The sequence below is a fragment of the Bos indicus genome, chromosome 1 (genome assembly GCF_029378745.1).
Source record: "Bos indicus isolate NIAB-ARS_2022 breed Sahiwal x Tharparkar chromosome 1, NIAB-ARS_B.indTharparkar_mat_pri_1.0, whole genome shotgun sequence".
NCBI lineage: Eukaryota > Metazoa > Chordata > Mammalia > Artiodactyla > Bovidae > Bos > Bos indicus.
Window position 1 is genome coordinate 137,328,506 of NC_091760.1, and position 20,492 is coordinate 137,348,997.

At 38.7% G+C, this 20,492-nt stretch overlaps 1 protein-coding gene across 1 annotated transcript in view; it reads left to right on the plus strand.

Annotated features, from left to right (window-relative positions):
• Window positions 1–20,492, plus strand: part of ACAD11 (acyl-CoA dehydrogenase family member 11) — a 119,223-nt gene that overhangs the window by 33,825 nt on the left and 64,906 nt on the right. Inside the window, exons 6-7 of the mRNA XM_070771095.1 lie at window positions 17,972–18,113; window positions 18,463–18,584. Coding sequence (XP_070627196.1) covers window positions 17,972–18,113; window positions 18,463–18,584 — 264 coding nt within the window. The remainder of the gene's footprint in view (window positions 1–17,971; window positions 18,114–18,462; window positions 18,585–20,492) is intronic.

Sequence of the window (20,492 nt, forward strand, 5' to 3'; positions counted from 1 at the left end):
TTAGCCACTGGATCACCAGGGAAGTCCCTAATCAGCTTTTTTAAAAAAAAATATTGAGTTGTATGGGCTGTTTATATATTTTGGATATTAACCCCTTATTGGTCATATCATGTGCAAATATTTTCTCCCATTTAACAGGTTGTCTTCTTATTTTGTTGATGGCTTCCTTTGCTATGCAAAAGCTTTTAAGTTTAATTAGGTACCATTTGTTTGTTTTTGCTCTTCTTTATCTTAGGAGACAGATCTAAAAAAATATTGCTACAGTTTATATCACAGAGTGTTCTATGTATTTTCCTCTAGGAGTTTTGTTTCCAGGCTTATACTTAGGTCTTTAATACATTCTGAATTTATTTTTGTTTTTGTATGAGAAAATATTCTTATTTCATTATTTTACATGTAGCTGTTCAGTTTTCTCAGCACCAGTTGTTGAAGAGACTGTCTTTTCTCCATTGTATATTCTTGCCTCCTTTCTTATACATTAATTGAGCATGGATTTATGTCTGCATTATCAATTCTGTTCCATTGATCTATGTGTGTATTTTTTGTGTCGAGACCATACATTTTGATGATATGATACTATAGCTTTGTAGTATTGTCTGAAGACAGGGAGCATGAGTACTCTACCTCTGTTCTTCTTTCTCAAGATTGCTTTGGCTATTCCAGATCTTTCGTGTTTCCATAAAAATTTTATTTTATTTTGGCCACACTGCACAGCTTGTGGTATCTTAGTTCCCTGACCAGGGATTGATTCAGGCCTTCAGTGGTGAAAGCATGGAGTCCTAATCCCTGGACCACCAGGGAATTCCCTCCATACAAATTTTAAAATTATTTGTTCTATTGCTGTGAAAAATACCATTGGTATTTTGATAAGTATTGCATTGAATCTATACCTTGCCTAGAGTTAAAGTGATAGTCACTCAGTCGTGTTTGACTGTTTGTGACCCCATGGACTAGATAGTGCATGGAATTCTGCAGGCCAGAATACTGGAGTGGGTAGCCTTTCCCTTCTCCAGGGGATCTTCTCAACCCAGGCATCATACCCAGGTCTCCAGCATTGCAGCTGGTTTCTTTACCAGCTCAGCCACAAGGGAAGCCCAAGAATACTGGAGTGGGTAGCCTATCCCTTCTCCAGCAGATCTTCCCAACCCAGGAATCAAACCAGGGTCTCCTGCATTGCAGGCGGATTCTTTAACAACTGAGCTACGAGGGAAACCCTCATAGTTAAATGAGTTAAAATCGTCATTTTAACAATATTAATTCTTCCAGTCCAAGAACGTGGTACGTCTTTTCATCTGTTTGTGTTATCTTCATTTTTTTCATCAGTTGCTTATAGTTTTCCAACTGTGGGTCTTTTACCTTCTTCAGTTCAGTTCAGTCCAGTCACTCAGTCATGTCCGACTCTTTGCAACTCCATGAATTGCAGCACGCCAGGCCTCCCTGTCCATCACCAACTCCCAGAGTTCACTCAAACTCACATCCATCAAGTTGGTGATGCCATCCAGCCATCTCATCCTCTGTCGTTCCCTTCTCCTCCTGGATCCCCTCCTCCCAGCATCAGAGTGTTTTCCAATGAGTCAACTCTTTGCATGAGGTGGCCAAAGTAGTGGAGCTTCAGCTTTAGCATCATTCCTTCCAAAGAACACCCAGGTCTGATCTCCTTCAGAACGGACTGGTTGGATCTCCTTGCAGTCCAAGGGACTCTCAAGAGTCTTCTCCAAAATCACAGTTCAAAAGCATCAATTCTTCGGCTCTCAGCTTTCTTCACAGTCCAACTCTCACATCCATACATGACTACTGGAAAAACCATAGCCTTGACTAGACAGACCTTTGTTGGCAAAGTAATGTCTCTGCTTTTGAATATGCTATCTAGGTTGGTCATAACTTTCCTTCCAAGGAGTAAGCGTCTTTTAATTTCATGGCTGCAATCACCATCTGCAGTGATTTTGGAGCCCCAAAAAATAAAGTCTGGCACTGTTTCCACTGTTTCCCCATCTATTTCCCATGAAATGATGGGACCAGATGCCATGATCTTCGTTTTCTGAATGTTGAGCTTTAAGCCAACTTTTTCACTCTCCTCTTTCACTTTCATCAAGAGGCTCTTCAGTTCCTCTTCACTTTCTGCCATAAGGGTGGTGTCATCTGCATATCTCAGGTTATTGATATTACCTCCTTAGATAGGTTTATTCCCAGGTATTTTGTTCTTTTTGGTGCAATAATAAATGAGATTATTTCCTTCTTTTTTTATGTACATTGTTTTTAATTTTATTTATTTATTATTGGCTATGCTGGGTCTTCTTTACTGCAGTCACTCATTTCTAGTTGCAGGGAGCAGAGGCTGCTTTCTAGTTTCAGGGCATGGGCTTCTCATTGCAGTGGCTTCTCTTGTTGCAGAGCACAAGCTCTAGGGCATGCAAGTTTCAGTAGTTGTGGCATGTGGGCTCAGTATTTGCAGCTCTCAAGCTCTAGAGCATAGGCTCAATAGTTGTGGCACACAGGCTCAGCTGCTCTGTGGCATGTTGGATCCTCCTCGATCGGGGATTAAACTCACGTCTCCTGCATTGCCACTGAGCCACCAGGGACTTCTTTTTCTGATAGTTCATTGTTAGTGTATAGAAAAACAACAGATTTCTGTGTATTAATTTTATGTCTGCAGCTTTACCAAGCTCTACCAAATTCACTGGTAAGGTCTAGTAGTTTTCTGGTGGCATCGTTAGGATTTTATATGTATAGTGTTTGTCATCTGCAAAGAGTGACAGTCTTCTTCCTTTTAAATTTAAATTCCTTTTGTTTTTTTTTTTGTCTGAATTCTATGACTAGGACTTCCAATACTATATTAAATAAAAATAGTAAGAGTTTGCATCCCTGTGTTGTTCCTAATCATTGAGGAAATGCTTTCAGCTTTTCACTGTTTTAGTATGATGTTAACTGTCTGCTAAGTCTGCTAAGTCACTTCAGTTGTGTCCAACTCTGTGCGACCCCATAGACGGCAGCCCACCAGGCTCCCCTGTCCCTGGGATTCTCCAGGCAAGAACACTGGAGTGGCTTGCCATTTTCTTCTCCAATGCATGAAAGTGAAAAGTGAAAGTGAAGTCACTCAGTCGTGTCCGACCCTCAGTGACCCCATGGACTGCAGCCTTCCAGGCTCCTCCATCCATGGGATTTTCCAGGCAAGAGTACTGGAGTGGGGTGCCATTGCCTTCTCTGGATGTTAACTGCGGGTTGTCATTAATGACTGTCATTATATGAGCATATGTTCCCTCTGTTCCAACTTGAGAAAAATGTCATAAACAAATGTTGTTGTTGTTCAATCACTAAGTCATGTCCAATTCTTTGCAACCCTGTGGACTACAGTATGCCAGGCTTCCCTGTCCTTCACTATCTCCCAGAATTTTCTCAGACTCATGTCCTTTGATTAGGTGATGCTATCCAGCCATCTCATTGCCTGTCACCCCCTTTTCCTTCTGCCCTCAAACTTTCCCAGCATCAGAGTCTTTTGCAATGAGTTGGCTCTTTGCATAAGGTGGCCAAAGTTTTGGAGCTTCAGCTTCATCATCAGCCCTTCCAAATGAATATTTCAGGGTTAATTTTCCTTAGGATTGACTGGCTTGATGTCCTTGCTATCCAAAGGACTCTCAAGAGTATTCTCCAGTGCCACAGTTTGAAAGCATCAATTCTTTGGTACTCAGCCCTCTCTTCGGTCCAACTCTCACATTTGTACATAACTACTGGAAAAACCATCAGATCAGATCAGATCAGTCGCTCAGTCGTGTCCGACTCTTTGCGACCCCATGAATCACAGCACGCCAGGCCTCCCTGTCCATCACCAACTCCCGGAGTTCACTCAGACTCACGTCCATCGAGTCAGTGATGCCATCCAGCCATCTCATCCTCTGTCATCCCCTTCTCCTGCCCCCAATCCCTCCCAACATCAGTCTTTTCCAATGAGTCAACTCTTCGCATGAGGTGGGCCAAGTACTGGAGCTTCAGCTTTAGCATCATTCCTTCCAAAGAAATCCGAGGGCTGATCTCCTTCAGAATGGACTGGTTGGATCTCCTTGCAGTCCAAGGGACTCTCAAGAGTCTTCTCCAACATCACAGTTCAAAAGCATCAATTCTTTGGCGCTCAGCCTTCTTCAGAGTCCAACTCTCACATCCATACATGGACCATTGGAAAAACCATAGCCTTGACTAGACGGACCTTTGTCGGCAAAGTAATGTCTCTGCTTTTGAATATGCTATCTAGTTGGTCAGAACTTTCCTTCCAAGGAGTAAGCGTCTTTTAATTTCATGGCTGCAGTCTCCATCTGCAGTGATTTTGGAGCCCCAAAAAATAAAGTCTGACACTATTTCCACTGTTTCCCCATCTATTTCCCATGATGTGATGGGACTGGATGCCATGATCTTCGTTTTGTGAATGTTGAGCTTTAAGCCAACTTTTTCACTCTCCACTTTCACTTTCATCAAGAGGCTTTTTAGTTCCCCTTCACTTTCTGCCATAAGGGTGGTGTCATCTGCATATCTGAGGTTATTGATGTTTCTCCCAGCAAGCTTGATTCCAGCTTGTGTTTCTTCCAGTCCAGCGTTTCTCATGATGTACTCTGCATGTAAGTTCAATAAACAGGGTGACAATATACAGCCTTGACGTAGTCCTTTTCCTATTTGGAACCAGTCTGTTGTTCCATGTCCAGTTCTAACTGTTGCTTCCTGACCTGCATACAGATTTCTCAAGAGGCAGATTAGGTGGTCTGGTATTCCCATCTCTTTCAGAATTTTCCACAGTTTATTGTGATCCACACAGTCAAAGGCTTTGGCATAGTCAATAAAGCAGAAATAGATGTTTTTCTGGAACTCTCTTGCTTTTTCCATGATCCAGCAGATGTTGGCAATTTGATCTCTGGTTTCTCTGCCTTTTCTAAAACCAGCTTGAACGTCTGGAAGTTCACGGTTCACATATTGCTGAAGCCTGGCTTGGAGAATTTTGAGCATTACTTTACTAGCATGTGAGATGAGTGCAATTGTGCGGTAGTTTGAGCATTCTTTGGCATTGCCTTTCTTTGGGATTCGAATGAAAACTGACCTTTTCTAGTCCTGTGTCCACTGCTGAATTTTCCCAATTTGCTGGCATATTGAGTGCAGCAGTTACACAGCATCATCTTTCAGGATTTGAAATAGCTCTTCTGGAATTCTGTCACCTCCACTAGCTTTGTTCGTAGTGATGCTTTCTAAGGTGCACTTGACTTCACATTCCAGGGTGTCTGGCTCTAGGTCAGTGATCACACCATCATGATTATCTTGGTCGTGAAGATCTTTTTTCTACAGTTCTGTGTATTCTTGCCATCTCTTCTTAATATCTTCTGCTTCTGTTAGGTCCATACCATTTCTGTCCTTTATCGAGCCCATCTTTGCATGAAATGTTCCCTTGGTATCTCTAATTTTCTTGAAGAGATCTCTAGTCTTTCACATTCTGTTGTTTTCCTCTATTTCTTTGCATTGATCACCGAGGAAGGCTTTCTTATCTCTTCTTGCTATTCTTTGGAATTTTGCATTCAGATGCTTATATCTTTCCTTTTCTCCTTTGCTTTTCACTTCTCTTCTTTTCACAGCTATTTGTAAGGCCTCCCCAGATAGCCATTTTGCTTTTTTGCATTTCTTTTCCATGGGGATGGTCTTCCTCCCTGTCTCCTGTACAATGTCACGAACCTCAGTCCATAGTTCATCAGGCACTCTATCTATCAGATCTAGGCCCTTAAATCTTATTTCTCACTTCCACTGTATAATCATAAGGGATTTGATTTTGGTCATACCTGAATGGTCTAGTGGTTTTCCCTACTTTCTTCAATTTAAGTCTGAATTTGGCAATAAGGAGTTCATGGTCTGAGCCACAGACAGCTCCTGGTCTTGTTTTTGCTGACTGTATAGAGCTTCTCCATCTTTGGCTGCAAAGAATATAATCAATCTGATTTTGGTGTTGACCATCTGGTGATGTCCATGTGTAGAGTCTTCTCTTATGTTGTTGGAAGAGGGTGTTTGTTATGCCCAGTGTATTTTCTTGGCAAAACTCTATTAGTCTTTGCCCTGCTTCATTCCATATTCCAAGGCCAAATTTGCCTGTTACTCCAGGTGTTTCTTGACTTCCTACTTTTGCATTCCAGTCCCCTATAATGAAAAGGACATACTCCATAGCTTTGATTATATGGACCTTTGTCAGCAATGTGAAGTCTACTTTTTAATACACTGTCTAGATTTGTCATAGCTTTTCTTCTTTTAGTTTAATGGCTGCCGTCACTGTCAACACTGATTTTTGATCCCAAGAAAATAAAGTATGCCACCATTTCCACTTTTTCCCCATCTATTAGCCATGAAGTGCTGGGACCAGATGCCATGATCTTAGCTTTTTGAATGTTGAATTTTTAAGCCAGTTTTTTTACTCTCTTTCTTTACCTTCATCAAGAGGCTCTTTAATTCCTCTTCCCTTTCTGCCATTAGCATAGTATCATCTACATATCTGAAAATGTTAATACTTCTTCTGGCAATCTTGAATCTAGCCTGTGACTCTAGCCTAGCATTTTTCATGATGTATTCTGCAGAGAAGTTAAATAAGCAGGGTGACAATATACAGCCTTGACACACTTCTTTCCCAATTTGGAAACAGTCCATTGTTCCATTAAGGTTCTAACTGATGCTTCTTGACCTGCATACAGGTTCCTGGTGGTCTGGTATTCCCATCTCTTTAACAGTTTCCCACAGTTTGTTGTGATCCACACAGACAAAGGCTTTAGCGTAGTCAGTGAAACAGAAGTAGATGCTTTTCTGGAATCCCCTTGCTTTCTCTGTTTCCAGCGAATGTTGGCAATTTGATCTGTGGTTCCTCTGCCTTTTCTAAATCCAACTTGTACATCTGGAAGTTCTTGGTTCTCATACTGTTGAAGCCTAGCTTGAAGGATTTTGAGCTTTGCCTTGTTATCATGTGAAATGAGCGCAATTGTATGATAGTCTGAACATTGTTTGGCACTGCCCTTCTTTGAAATTGGAATGAAAACTGACCTTTTCCCATCTTGTGGCCACTGCTGAGTTTTCCAAATTTGCTGACAAATTGAGTGCAGCACTTTAACAGCATCATCTTTTAGGATTTGAAATAGCTCATCTGGAATTCCATCACCTCCACTAGCATGTAGTAATGCTTCCTAAGGCCCACTCGACTTCACATTCCAGTATGTCTGGCTCTAGGTAAGTAACTATACCATGATGTTTATCGAGGTCATTAAGACCTTTTTGTACAATTCTTCTGGGTATTCTCCCCCTCCCCCCTTTTTTTTATAATTTTAAATTTATTTATATTCTGCTTGAAGGATACTTGCTTTACAGAATTGTGCTGGTTTATGCTAAACATTAACATAAATCAGCCATAAGTATACATATGTCCCTTCCCTCTTGATCCTCCTCTCATCTTCCTGCCCATCCCACCACTCTAGTTGTTACAGAGTCCTGGTTTGAGTTCTCTGAGTCATACAGCAAATTCCCATTGGCTATGTGTTTTACATATGGTAATGTAACTTTCCATGTTACTATCTCCCACCCTCTCCTTCTTCCCGCTACCCCCATGTCCAAAAGTCTGTTTTTTGTGTCTGTGTCTTGATTGCTGTTGCTGCTGCTAAGTCGCTTCAGTCGTGTCCAACTGGGCAACCCCATGGACGGCAGCCCACCAGGCTCCCCTGTCCATGGGATTTTCCAGGCAAGAGTATTGGAGTGGGTTGCCTTTACCTTCTCCCTGTGTCTTGATTGCTGCCTTGCAAATAATTTCATCGGTACCATCTTTCTAGATTCCATATATATGCCTTAATGTATTTGTTTTTCTCTTTCTGACTTACTTCCCTCTGTATAATAGGCTCTGGATTCATCAACCTCATTAAAATTGACTCAAATGTGTTCCTTTTTATGGCTGAGTAATATTCCATTGTGTATATGTACCACAACTTCTTTATCCATTCATCTGTTGATGGACATCTAGGTTGCTTCCATATCCCAGCTGTTGTACATAGTGCTGCAGTGAGCTTTGGGGTACATGTGTCTTTTTCAATTTTGGTTTCCTCAGGATATATGCCTAGTAGTGATATTGCTGGGTAGTATGGTGGTTTTATCCTAAGGAATCTCCATACCATCTTCCATAATGGCTGTATCAATTTACATTTCCATCAACAGTGAAAGAGAGTTCCCTTTTCTCCACACCCTCTTCAGCATTTATTGTGTGTAGACTCTGGTGATGGCCATTCTGACTGGTCTGAGGTGATATCTCTTTTTATAGTTTTGATTTGCATTTCCTAATAATGAGTGATGTTGAGCATCTTTTCTTGTGTTTGTTAGTCATCTGTATGTCTTCTTTGGAGAAATGTCTTTTTCCCACTTTTTGATTGGGTTGTTTGTTTTTCTGGTATTGAATTGTATGAGCTGCTTATATATTTTGGATATTACTCCTTTTTCAGTTTTTTCATTTGCTATTATTTTCACCCATTCTGAGGGTTGTCTTTTCACTTTGTTTATAGTTTCCTTTGCTGTGCAAAAGCATTTAATTAGGTCCCATAATCATATAGGATTTTTGAGCATAAACATAAAAATATGGTTTTTTTAATTTCCATTATTTTATTCCATTTTATTTCCATATATTGATTTTTATTTCCATTCTTGTAGGAGGTGGGTCAGGGAGAATCTTGTGATTTTTGTCATAGATTGTTTTGCCTATATTTTCCTCTAAGGGTTTTTTAGTTTCTGGTCTTCATTTAGGTCTTTCATCCATTTTGAGTTTATATTTGTGTATGGTGTTAGGAAGTGTTTTAATTTTATTCTTTTACATGCAGCTGTCCAGTTTTCCCAGTACCACTTATTGAAGAGGCTATCTTTGCCCCATTGTATATTCTTGCCTCCTTTGTCAAAAATAAGGTACCCATATGTGCATGGATTTATCTCTGGGCTTTCTATCTTGTTCCATTGGCCTATATTTCTGTTTTTGTGCCAGTACCATACTGTCTTTTGACTGTACCTTTGTAATATAGTCTGAAGTCAGGAAGGTTGATTCCTCCAACTCCATTCTTCTTTCTCCAGATTGATTTGGCTATTCAGGGTCTTTTGGTAATTTGGTAGGGATCACATTGAATCTGTAGATTGTGTTTGGTAGTATAGTCATTTTCACAATATTGATTCTTCCTACCCAGGAACATGGAATATCTCTCTATCTGTTTATGTCCTCTTTGATTTCTTTCATCAGTGTCTTACAATTTTCTTTTTTTTTTTTATTTTATTTTTAAACTTTACAATATTGTATTAGTTTTGCCAAATATCAAAATGAATCCGCCACAGGTATACCTGTGTTCCCCATCCTGAACCCTCCACCCTCCTCCCTCCCCTACCCTCCCTCTGGGTCGTCCCAGTGCACCAGCCCCAAGCATCCAGTACCGTGCATCGAACCTGGACTGGCGACTTGTTTCATACATGATATTATACATGTTTCAATGCTATTCTCCCAAATCTCCCCACCCTCTCCCTCTCCCACAGAGTCCATAAGACTGATCTATACATCAGTGTCTCTTTTGTTGTCTCGTACACAGGGTTATTGTTACCATCTTTCTAAATTCCATATATATGCATTAGTATACTGTATTGATGTTTTTCTTTCTGGCTTACTTCACTCTGTATAATAGGTTCCAGTTTCATCCATCTCATTAGAACTGATTCAAATGTATTCTTTTTAATGGCTGAGTAATACTCCATTGTGTATATGTACCACAGCTTTCTTATCCATTCATCTGCTGATGGGCATCTAGGTTGCTTCCATGTCCTGGCTATTATAAACAGTGCTGCGATGAACATTGGGGTACACGTGTCTCTTTCCCTTCTGGTTTCCTAAGTGTGTATGCCCAGCAGTGGGATTGCTGGATCATAAGGCAGTTCTATTTACAGTTTTTTAAGGAATCTCCACACTGTTCTCCATAGTGGCTGTACTAGTTTGCATTCCCACCAACAGTGTAAGAGAGTTCCCTTTTCTCCACACCCTCTCCAGCATTTATTGCTTGTAGACTTATGGATTGCAGCCATTCTGACTGGCATGAAATGGTACCTCATTCTGTATACAGTTCTTTTGTCTCCTTAGGTAGGCTTATTCCTAGATATTTTATTCTTTTTGTTGCAGTGGTGAATGGAGTTGATTCCTTAATTTCTCTTTCAGATTTTTTCATTGTTAGTATATCAAAATGCAAGTGATTTCTGTGTATTGATTTTTGTATCCTATGACTTTGCTAAATTCACTGATTAACTCTAGTAATTTTCTGATAATATCTTTAGGGTTTTCCACGTATAGTAGCATGTCATCTGCAAACAGGGAAAGTTTTACTTCTTCTTTTCTGATCTGGATTCCTTTTATTTCTTTTTCTTCTTTGCTTGCCATAGCTAGGACTTCCAAAATATGTTGACTAATAGTGGTGAGAGTTGGTAACTTTATCTCATTCCTGATCTTGGAATGCTTTCAGTTTTTCACCACTGAAAAACCAGTGTTTGCTGTGGGCATATCATATACGGCCTTTACTATGTTGAGGTAGGTTCCTTCTATGCCCATTTTTTGAAGAGTTTTTAATCATAAATGTGTACTGAATTTTGTCAAAGGTTTATTCTGCATCTATTGAGGTTATCATATGGTTTTTATCTTTCAATTAGTTTATATGGTGTATCACATGGATTGATTTGCGAGTATTAAAGAATCCTTGCATCCCTGGGATAAACCCAACTTGATCATGGTGTATGATTGGCCACCTCTTCTTAATCTCTTCTCTTTCTGTTAGGTTCTTGCTGTTTCTGTCCTTTATTGTGCCCATCTTTGCATGAAATGTCCCCTTGGTATCTCCAATTTTTTTTTTTTTTTAAAGACCTCCTCTAGTCTTTCGCATTCTATTATTTTCCTCTATTTCTTTGTATTATTCACTTAAGAAGGCTTTCTTATCTCTCCTTGCTTTCTCTGGAACTCTGCATTCATTTGGGTATGTCTTTCTCTTTCTCCTTTGCCTTTTGCTTCTCTTCTCTTCTCAGCTGTCGTAAGCCCTCCTCAGACAACTATTTTGCATTTTTGCATTTCTTTTTCTTAGGGATGGTTTTGGTCACCGCCTCCTGTACAGTTTACTGTCTGTCAGATCTATATTTTGAATCTTTTCATCACTTCCACTGTAAAATCATAACGGATTTGATTTAGGTCATACCTGAATGGCCTAGTGGTTTTCCTTACTTTCTTGAATATAAGTTTGAATTTTGAAGCAATGAATTCATGATCTGAGCCACAGTTAGCTCCAGGTCTTATTTTTGCTGACTGTATAGAGCTTCTCCATCTTCAGCTGAAAAAATATAATCCATCTGATTTTGATATTGAGCATCTGGTGATGTCCATGTGTAGAGTCATCTCTTGTGTTGTTGGAAGAGGGTCTTAGCCATATTCTGTTTGCCTTTACCTTGCTTAATTTTGTACTTCTAGGTCAAACTTGCCTGTTACTCCAGGTATCTCTTGACTTCCTCTGTTTGCATTCCAGTCTCCTATGATGAAAAGGACATCTTGTTTTGATGTTAGTTCTAGAAGATCTTGGAGGTCTTCATGCAACCATTCAAGTTCAGCTCTTTGACATTATTCGTTGGGACATAAACTTTGATTATGGTGTTGTTGAATGGTTTCCCTTGGAACAAACCAAGATCATTTTGTCATTTTTGAGATTGCACCTATGTACTGCATTTTGGACTCTCTTGTTGACTGTAAGGACTGCTCCATTCTTTCTAAGGGATTCTTACCCACAGTAGTAGATATAATGGGTATCTGAATTAAATCGATTTTGAATTTTTCAAAAGCCTTTTCTACAAGTATTGGGTTTCAGAAATTACAAAATCTTTGCATACCTAGGGTAAATCCCACTTGATCATGGTGCATGATCCTTTTACCATATTGTTGTATTTAGTCTGCAGTTATTTGATTTACTAGTATTTGGTTGAGGATTTTTGCATCTATGTTCATCAGTGATAATGGTCTATAATTTTCTTTTTTGTAGTATCTTTGTCTGGTTTCGGTGTTAAGGTGATTCTGGCTGCAAAGGATAAGTTCAGAAATGTTCCTTCCTCTGCAGTTTTTTGGAATACTATAAAATGAATAAGCATTAACTCTTCTGTAAACTTTGATAGACTTCATTCATGAAGCCATCTGGTCCTAGATTTTGTTTCTTAGGAGTTTTAAAATTACTGATTTAGTTTGCTTACTGGTAATTGATCTGTTCATATTTTCTATTTCTTCCTGGTTCAGTCTTGGGAGATTGTACCTTTTTAAAAATGTGTCCATTTCTTTGAGGTGGTTCATTTTATTGGCATGTAGTTTAATAGTGGTCGCTCATGAATCTTTAGATGTCAGTTTTAAATTCTTCTGTTTCAATTCTGATTTTATGGATTTGGTTTCTCTCCTTTGTTTCTTAATATATCTGGCTAAAGATTTATCAATTTTGCTTATCTTTTCAGAGAGCCTTTAGTTTCATCATTCTTTTCTATTGATTTTTTAGTCTCTATTTTATTTCTTCTCTGATCTTTATGATTTCTTTTCTCCTGCTAACTCTGTGTTTGTTTATTCTTCTTTTTCTAGTTCCTTTAAGTGTAAAGGTAGGTTGTTTGAGATTTTCTTTTCTGATTTAGCTTTTATAAGTGTAAATTTCCCTCTTAGAACAGATTTTGCTAAATCTTATAAATTTCAAATCATCGTGTTTTCATTTGTCTTTAGATATGTTTCTATTTCCTGTTTGACTTCTCCAGCGATGCATTATTTAGTACTTTATTGTTTAGCCTCCATGTGTTTGTATTTTTTGTAGTTTTTCTTTTTTTGTAGTTGAGTTCTAGTCTCACAACATTGTGGTCAGAAAAGATGCTTCACATGATTTCAGTTTTCTTAAATTTACTGAGGATTGTTTTGTGGCCAGCATGTGATCTATCCTGGAGAATGTTCCATGTGCACTTGTAAAGAATGTATATTCTGCTGCACAATATTCAGATGAATATTCTATGTATATATCAATTAAGTCCATCATTTCTAATGTGTCATTTTAGGCTTATTGATTTTCTGTCTGGATGATCTGTTCATTAATGTAAGTAGGACGCTAAAGTCCCCCACTAGAATTGTGTTACTGTTGATATCTCCCTTTATGTCTGTTAATATTTGCTTTATGTATTTAAATGTTCCTATGTTGGGTGCATATGTTGTTACATATGTTTATGATTGTATCTTCTTCTTGGATTAATCCCTTGACCATTATGTACTATCCTTCTTTGTTTCTTGTAACAGTCTTTATTTAAAGTCTATTTTGTCTGATATAACTTTTGCTACCTCACCTTATTTTTTTTTTACTTCCACCCCCTCACTTTCAGTCTGTGTATATCTTTAGATCTGAAGTGAGTCTCTTGTAGGCAGCATCTTTTGGGTCTTAGTTTTATATCCATTCAGCTACTCTGTGTCTTTTGATTGGAGCATTCAGTACATTTACATTTAAAGGAATTATTGATACATATGTTATTATTGCCATTTTGTTAATTATTTTGGAGTTGTCTTGTGGGCCTTTATTTTTTCCTTTCTTCTTCTTTTATTCTCTTGTGATGTGATGACTGTCTTTAGAGTTATATTTGGATTCTTTTTTCTTTTTGTGTGTATATGTATTATAGATTTTTGGTTTGTGGTTACCATGAGGTAAATAGGTATATGAGTATGTGTATTGTTGCTGATACCACAATGTCAGATGCATCTTAACCACCCTGCATTTGTACTCTCCTTCTCTCATGATACTGTTATTTTATCATATTTTACATCCAAATGGTTTCTATATTCCTTACCTGCTTATTGTGGATATCAGTGGTTTTACTACTTTTGTCTTTTAATCTTCATGCTAGCTTTGTGCATGGATGGTCCTGGGGTTATTTCCAGACTACTGGAAGGCAGAGCAGGTCTTGGAGTCTAGTTGCAGGATCCAGGGATTCTAGAGCTGGTGTCAGATTACTGCCAGTGGTAGGTGGGTTTCTGACACAGAGCCTGGGGTGTCCAGAAGCTTGAACTGGCCTGCTAGTGGGCAGAATCAGGGCTAAGTTTGTCTCAGGGCAGGGTATGGCCTTTTGGTCAATGATCTGGGTCTGAAGGCTGCAGGATTGTGGTTTTTTTGCATGTGGTGCCTGCCCATGGTGGGAGGAGGAAGTTCCTGGGCCCTCTGTTGGTAAGGGCTGTGTCCAGAGGCAGCTACAGGCTCATGGGGTCTTCAGGCAGCCTGTCTGCTGATGGGTGGCCCAGTTAGTTGCATGGCCTAAGGCGTCCCAGGACTGGTGACTATAGTTTGTTGGGGCATGGCTGGGTCCTAGGGCTAACTAGAGGGAGGATTCCACAATGACATGTGCCAACACCAATGTCCACCTGGTAGAAGGAGCTCCCTAGAATGGTTGCCACTGGTGTCTTTGTGCCCAGGGTGAGCTGCAATTGCCTCCTACCTCTCTGAGAGAATCTCCGAAACCAGCAGTTAGATCTGACCCAGGTCCCTATGAATATGACTTTTATTTTGAGATCCTGGAAGGTGTGAGATTTTGTGGGCACGCTTTACAAGTGAAGTCTGTATTTTCCCCAGTCCTCTGGTAGCTTCCAAAAGTAAGCTCCACTGACATATTCAAAAGCAGAGGCATTACTTTGTCAACAAAGGTCCATCTAGTCAAGACTATGGTTTTTCCTGTGGTCATGTATGGATGTGAGAGTTGGACTGTAGAGAAAGCTGAGCACCGAAGAATTGATGCTTTTGAACCGTGGTGTTGGAGAAGACTCTTGAGAGTCCCTTGGACTGCAAGGAGATCCAACCAGTCCATTCTGAAGGAGATCAGCCCTGGGATTTCTTTGGAAGGAATGATGCTAAAGCTGAAACTCCAGTACTTTGGCCACCTCATGCAAAGAGTTGACTCATTGGAAAAGACTCTGATGCTGGGAGGGATTGGGGGCAGGAGGAAAAGGGGATGAGAGGGGATGAGATGGCTGGATGGCATCACTGACTTGATGGACGTCAGTCTGAGTGAACTCTGGGAGTTGGTGATGGACAGGGAGGCCTGGAGTGCTGCAATTCATGGAGTCGCAAAGAGTCGGACACGACTGAGCGACTGAATTGAACTGAACTGAACTGACCTTCAAAGCCAAATAAATGCTCTGAGGGTTCATCTTCCTGGTACAGGACCCCTAGAATGGGGAGCCTAACATGGGCTCAGATCTCATACTCTTGTGGGAGAACCTCTGTTGTAGAATTATTCTCCAGTTTGTGTATATCCACCTAGGGGTTCCGACCTTGACTATATTGCAAGTCCACCTGTCCTACTCATCCTGATGTGGTTCCTTCTTTTGTCTTTAATTGTAGAGGATCTTTTCTGGTAGGTTCTGGTCTTTTTCATCAGTGGTTGTTCTGCTTATCATTGTTATTTTGATGTGCTCATGAGAGGAGGTGAACTCATCCCTGATAGGTTATTATAAGATAATGGGTATAATTCTCTGTGCTATACAATATAGTCCTGTTGCTTATCTGTTTTGTACATAGTAATTTGTATCTGTTAATTGCATATCCCTAATTTGTCCCTCCCCCTACCCTTTCCCCTTTGGTAACCCCAAGTTTGTCTTCTGTGTCTGTTTATGTTTTATATATGCATTCATTTGTGTTACTGTTTAGATTCCACATGTAGATTATTTCATACAATATTTGTCTTTCTCTGTCTGACTTATTGTATTCAGCAAATATTGCTTAAGTCTCTCCCCGTTGCTACAGATGGCAATATTGCTTTCTTTTTATGGTTGAGTAATATTCCCTTATGTATATTCTGTGTCTTTTTAAACCAGTCATCTGTTGATGTATACTTGGAATCAACCCAGTTGTGGCTAGTTTGTTTTTAATCTACATGCACTATAAACATTGTGGCTGATTATCAACAAAATGAAGCTTCTGTTGTACTGGATTAGGTTTAGTCACTCAGTCATGTCTGACTCTTGTGATCCCATGGAGTATAGGCTCCTCTGTCCATGGCATTCTCCAAGGCAAGAATACTGGAGTGGTTTGTCGTTTCCTTCTCCAGGAGATCTTCCCAACCCAGGGATCAAACCTTGGTCTCCTGTATTGCAATCTCTTTACCAACTGAGCCACCAGCGAAGCCCATAGACCAGTTGTGCTGAGGAAGTGCTAATTTTCTTTGGATGTTAGGAGCACAGAAACAAACAGAATGGTATGGACAAAAATGCATCCAATCCTTTTTTTAAAGCAAATTTAACTGATAATTCAGTATAATCACAACCATAAAAAGTCTTATGAAGGCAAATCATGGAGGAAGTAATGATCAATTTTTCCACAGTCATAATAGAAAATTCTTTAATGCCTGTTATATGCCAGGCTGTGTACTTATTCATTGAATAAATACATTTTAGCCACCTACTGTGTGCTAGGTACTTAAATAGACTCTGATAAACAAAATGGACATACTACCTACCTTTATTTCATATTCACACTAACTCTACACCAGATATGTTATGGTTACTTAAATTGAAAATCAGAAGTGTTAACTAGTCCAGAATTGCAGAGTTAACCGTCTGGAATTACACAGCCAGTAAATGATAGAGGGCTTCCCTCATGGCTCAGCTGGTAAAGAATCCACCAGCAATGCAAGAGACCTGAGTTCAATCCCTGGGTTAGGAAGATCTCCTGGAGAAGGGAACAGCTACTCACTCCCATATTCTGGCCTGGAGAATTCCATGGAATGTATAGTCCATGGGTCACAAAGAGTCAGACATGACTGAACAAGTTTCACTTTCTTTCATTAAATTGTAGAGCTAGGATATGAATTCAGGTCTGTGTGGTTCCACAGACCACATTTTTCCTTAAAGCTACAATAATGTGTTCAAATATATGACTGAAGTAAGGGGGTGCAAACACATACAAAGATACAAAAAGGCATGAAACACAATAATATGCATTGCCTAAATGAACTCTGTTGTTTTATCTGGCTTAGATAATCTTGGCTAAATTGTTGCTGCAGTCTCGTCTTTGCCCTCCTACAGTCTATTCAAAACATAGCAGCTAGAGTGACCTTAAAATACAAATCCTATTCAGTTACTCTTCCTGTACAGACCCTCCAGTGGAGTGCCTCCTCCCATATCCCATCCCTCCTACCTAACTTGAAGTATCCATAGGCATTGTTATCAGTTTGGTATGTATTCTTTCAACTTTGAGTATTCGTTTGCAACCTTTTTATTTAAATAGGATCATACTGCACATATTATTCTGCAGATTGCTTGTATTTTCAGTTGAATGCCCTATGTTCCTAACATAAAAATCTATATTCCCTTGATATATATTGTTACAAAGTAGAATGAGGAAAGCTGTGTTATTGATTCCAAATTACACAACTCTTTTATCATGTTGCTATATGATGATTTGATTTTATATTCATAAAACTAGCAGCATCTTTTATAACAATTGCCTTCTTGTATCTGCAGCATGAAATAACTTACTTTAAAAAATTACTGTTGCCATAGGAGTAAAATATTTGTCATGTTGCTAGATTCATTATTAGAGCATAGATTCTTAAATTATAGCTAATTGTTAGAATTTCTTCTTTTATTATAGTTAACTTCCAGTTGAATACTTTCAACTGCTCTTGCCGGCGCTCTTTAGTAGACATGTTAAGGCTATGTAAAGTAAAATGAAAAACTGAGAGCCGATCATGGAAGCAAGGGACTTGGCTTTACTCATTCAAGGCTATTAAATAAGTGAATTGTGCCACTGTGGGTAAAGACTGCAAACTACAGCCTCATATTTGCTTTTGATGGAAAATATGATTTTCAATATATTCTATTTCATTTATTTCCTTATTTTAGTTGTTTTGGATTTAATATATTAAAATCTTTTAATTTTAATTACAGTCTCGAGTTATAGCTGTGCTTGATTGGGAGCTTTCAACCATTGGTCATCCTTTGTCAGACTTGGCTCATCTCTCGATGTTCTACTTTTGGCCAAGGACTGTTTCATTGGGAAATCAAAGCCATCATTTGCAAGAAAACATAGGTATGAAAACATAATGTTGCCTAAATTTCTATTAAGGTAAAATCGTCTTTATTTCTTTCCATAATTAACAAAAGATAATTTTATAATCTTAGATAAACAGCTTTTATTTGTTTTTCGAAATGTTTTTAAATCATCTTTATTAATTTTTTTAAAGTGTGCCATTCTACTTTTAGTAATTTGTGACAAAATATAATCATTTCTATATACTATTCTTTTGGAAATAAATACTTGGAACATGTTTTGCTTTGTAGAAAAGTGGTTTTATATTCAATTTTATATGTAATATGACATTTCAAATTATTCACCCTGACATTTTTATTAAAGTTTATAGTATGTACTGTTTTTATAGGGATACCATCAATGGAAGAACTGATTTCAATATATTGCCGCTGCAGGGGAATTAATTCTAATCTTCCTAACTGGAATTTCTTTCTTGCCCTTTCATTTTTTAAAATGGCTGGAATAGCACAGGTAATTAATTTTTTAATATGTGTTTCACTATTACTTACTGATGTACTCTTGAAAATATTTTTGGTTTTGTGGGGTGGTACATTCTTTCTGTTTTTTTGGCCATGTAGTCACTTGGCTTGTGGAATCTTAATTCCCTAACCAGAGATTGAACCCAGGCCCTGGCAGTGGAAGCAGAGAATCCTAACCACTGGACCAGAGAATTCCCTTATATTAATATCTTTAGATCAATTTATTTTCCACAATGGCAAATACCAAACATGGATAAAATATAAATCCAGAGTTTACAGAATAGGAATTTGGCAAGGGAAAAGGTTGAGTAGCAAATGTGGTATAACAGACTAAAAAGATGGAGGAATGGAGAGAAAAAGACATAATGACAAAAAGAAAAAAAGTATGTGAAAATTGGTTATTTCCTGAATATCAGTATAAGAAAGAGCTAAACTCCTAATGTGATATCTGATTCAGATTGTAAAGCCATTTATTAATCAGGGCTGATGGTGAGGAAAGAATTATCATTATATTTCCCAAAGCCTAGCACAGTACCTAGCATACAGCAGCCTCTTAATTATGTTTTTGAGTGAAGATAAGCAAAACTGTCTATTTTCCTAATAATATGACAAATTTTGAGAGAAAATTGAACATAAGTACAGTTTTTCTTTTAACTTACAGTTTAAACAAATGCATTCTTCATTATACTACCTCATTAAACTAATTCTTCATTAACCTAAGTTTGAATCTTTGTTTATTTAAGAAATTAAGATGCTTCATCACTGGCAAGGGGTTAGGATTTATAAGAAGAACAAGTAAATAAGAGATTTTAGAAACAAAAGGAATGGGAAAAAAAAGATTAAGGAAAATTATGGTTATTTTTCCCTGTCCTCAGAGTCCATGCTGTCCTCCAATACCTGAAATATCTTCAAAGAAATTGTTGTGTTCATCTCATCCTGTAGTTTAGAATCATATTAATCATATTAATTAATCTTGTTGCTTGGATGGATTTCTCACAATAAGGTTTATGGTATGTTTCTGTATTTGTCAGTTTCCACAAAAAAGATACCAAATAGGCTTTCAAATTAAAATGGATTTTCATTTCAAATGAAAACTTGACATAGTTTATGATTGAAATTAATATGTCATAAACTACTATATGTCATAAACTATATAGTAGTAACTTTAGAGATGATCATAACATTCCATACTAACTGCTACTGCTAAGTCACTTCAGTCGTGTCTGACTCTGTGCAGCCCCATAGACGGCAGCCCACCAAGCTCCCCCGTCCCTGGGATTCTCCAGACAAGAACACTGGAGTGGGTTGCCATTTCCTTCTCCAATGCTTGAAAGTGAAAAGTGAAAGTGAAGTCTCTTAGTCATGTCTGACCCTTAGTGACCCCATGGACTGCAGCCCACCAGGCTCCTCCGTCCATGGGATTCTCCAGGCAAGAGTACTGGAGTGGGGTGCCATTGCCTTCTCCGTCCATACTAACTAGAAATGTGGAATTGGAAATGATGGAAAGACTGTTACAGTGTTAATATTGTATAAAGAATTTTTAGATCTTTAGATCTAATTTCATTAGTGAAATTCAGTTGATATTGTTTGGGGTAAGGGAACCAGAGAATATATTATGTTGGAAGCACAGAACATGGTGAGGTAAGAAAAAAAAAAGTTGAGCATTCCACAAACACTGTTCAAAGGAGAATGCTGCTGCTGCTGCTAAGTCGCTTCATTTGTGTCCGACTCTGTGTGACCCCATAGACGGCAGCCCACCAGGCTCCCCCATCCCTGGGATTCTCCAGGCAAGAACACTGGAGTTGGTTGCCATTTCCCTTCTCCAATGCATGAAAGTGAAAAGTGAAAGTGAAGTCTTATCGGACTCTTTCCCACCCCATGGACTGCAACCTACCAGGCT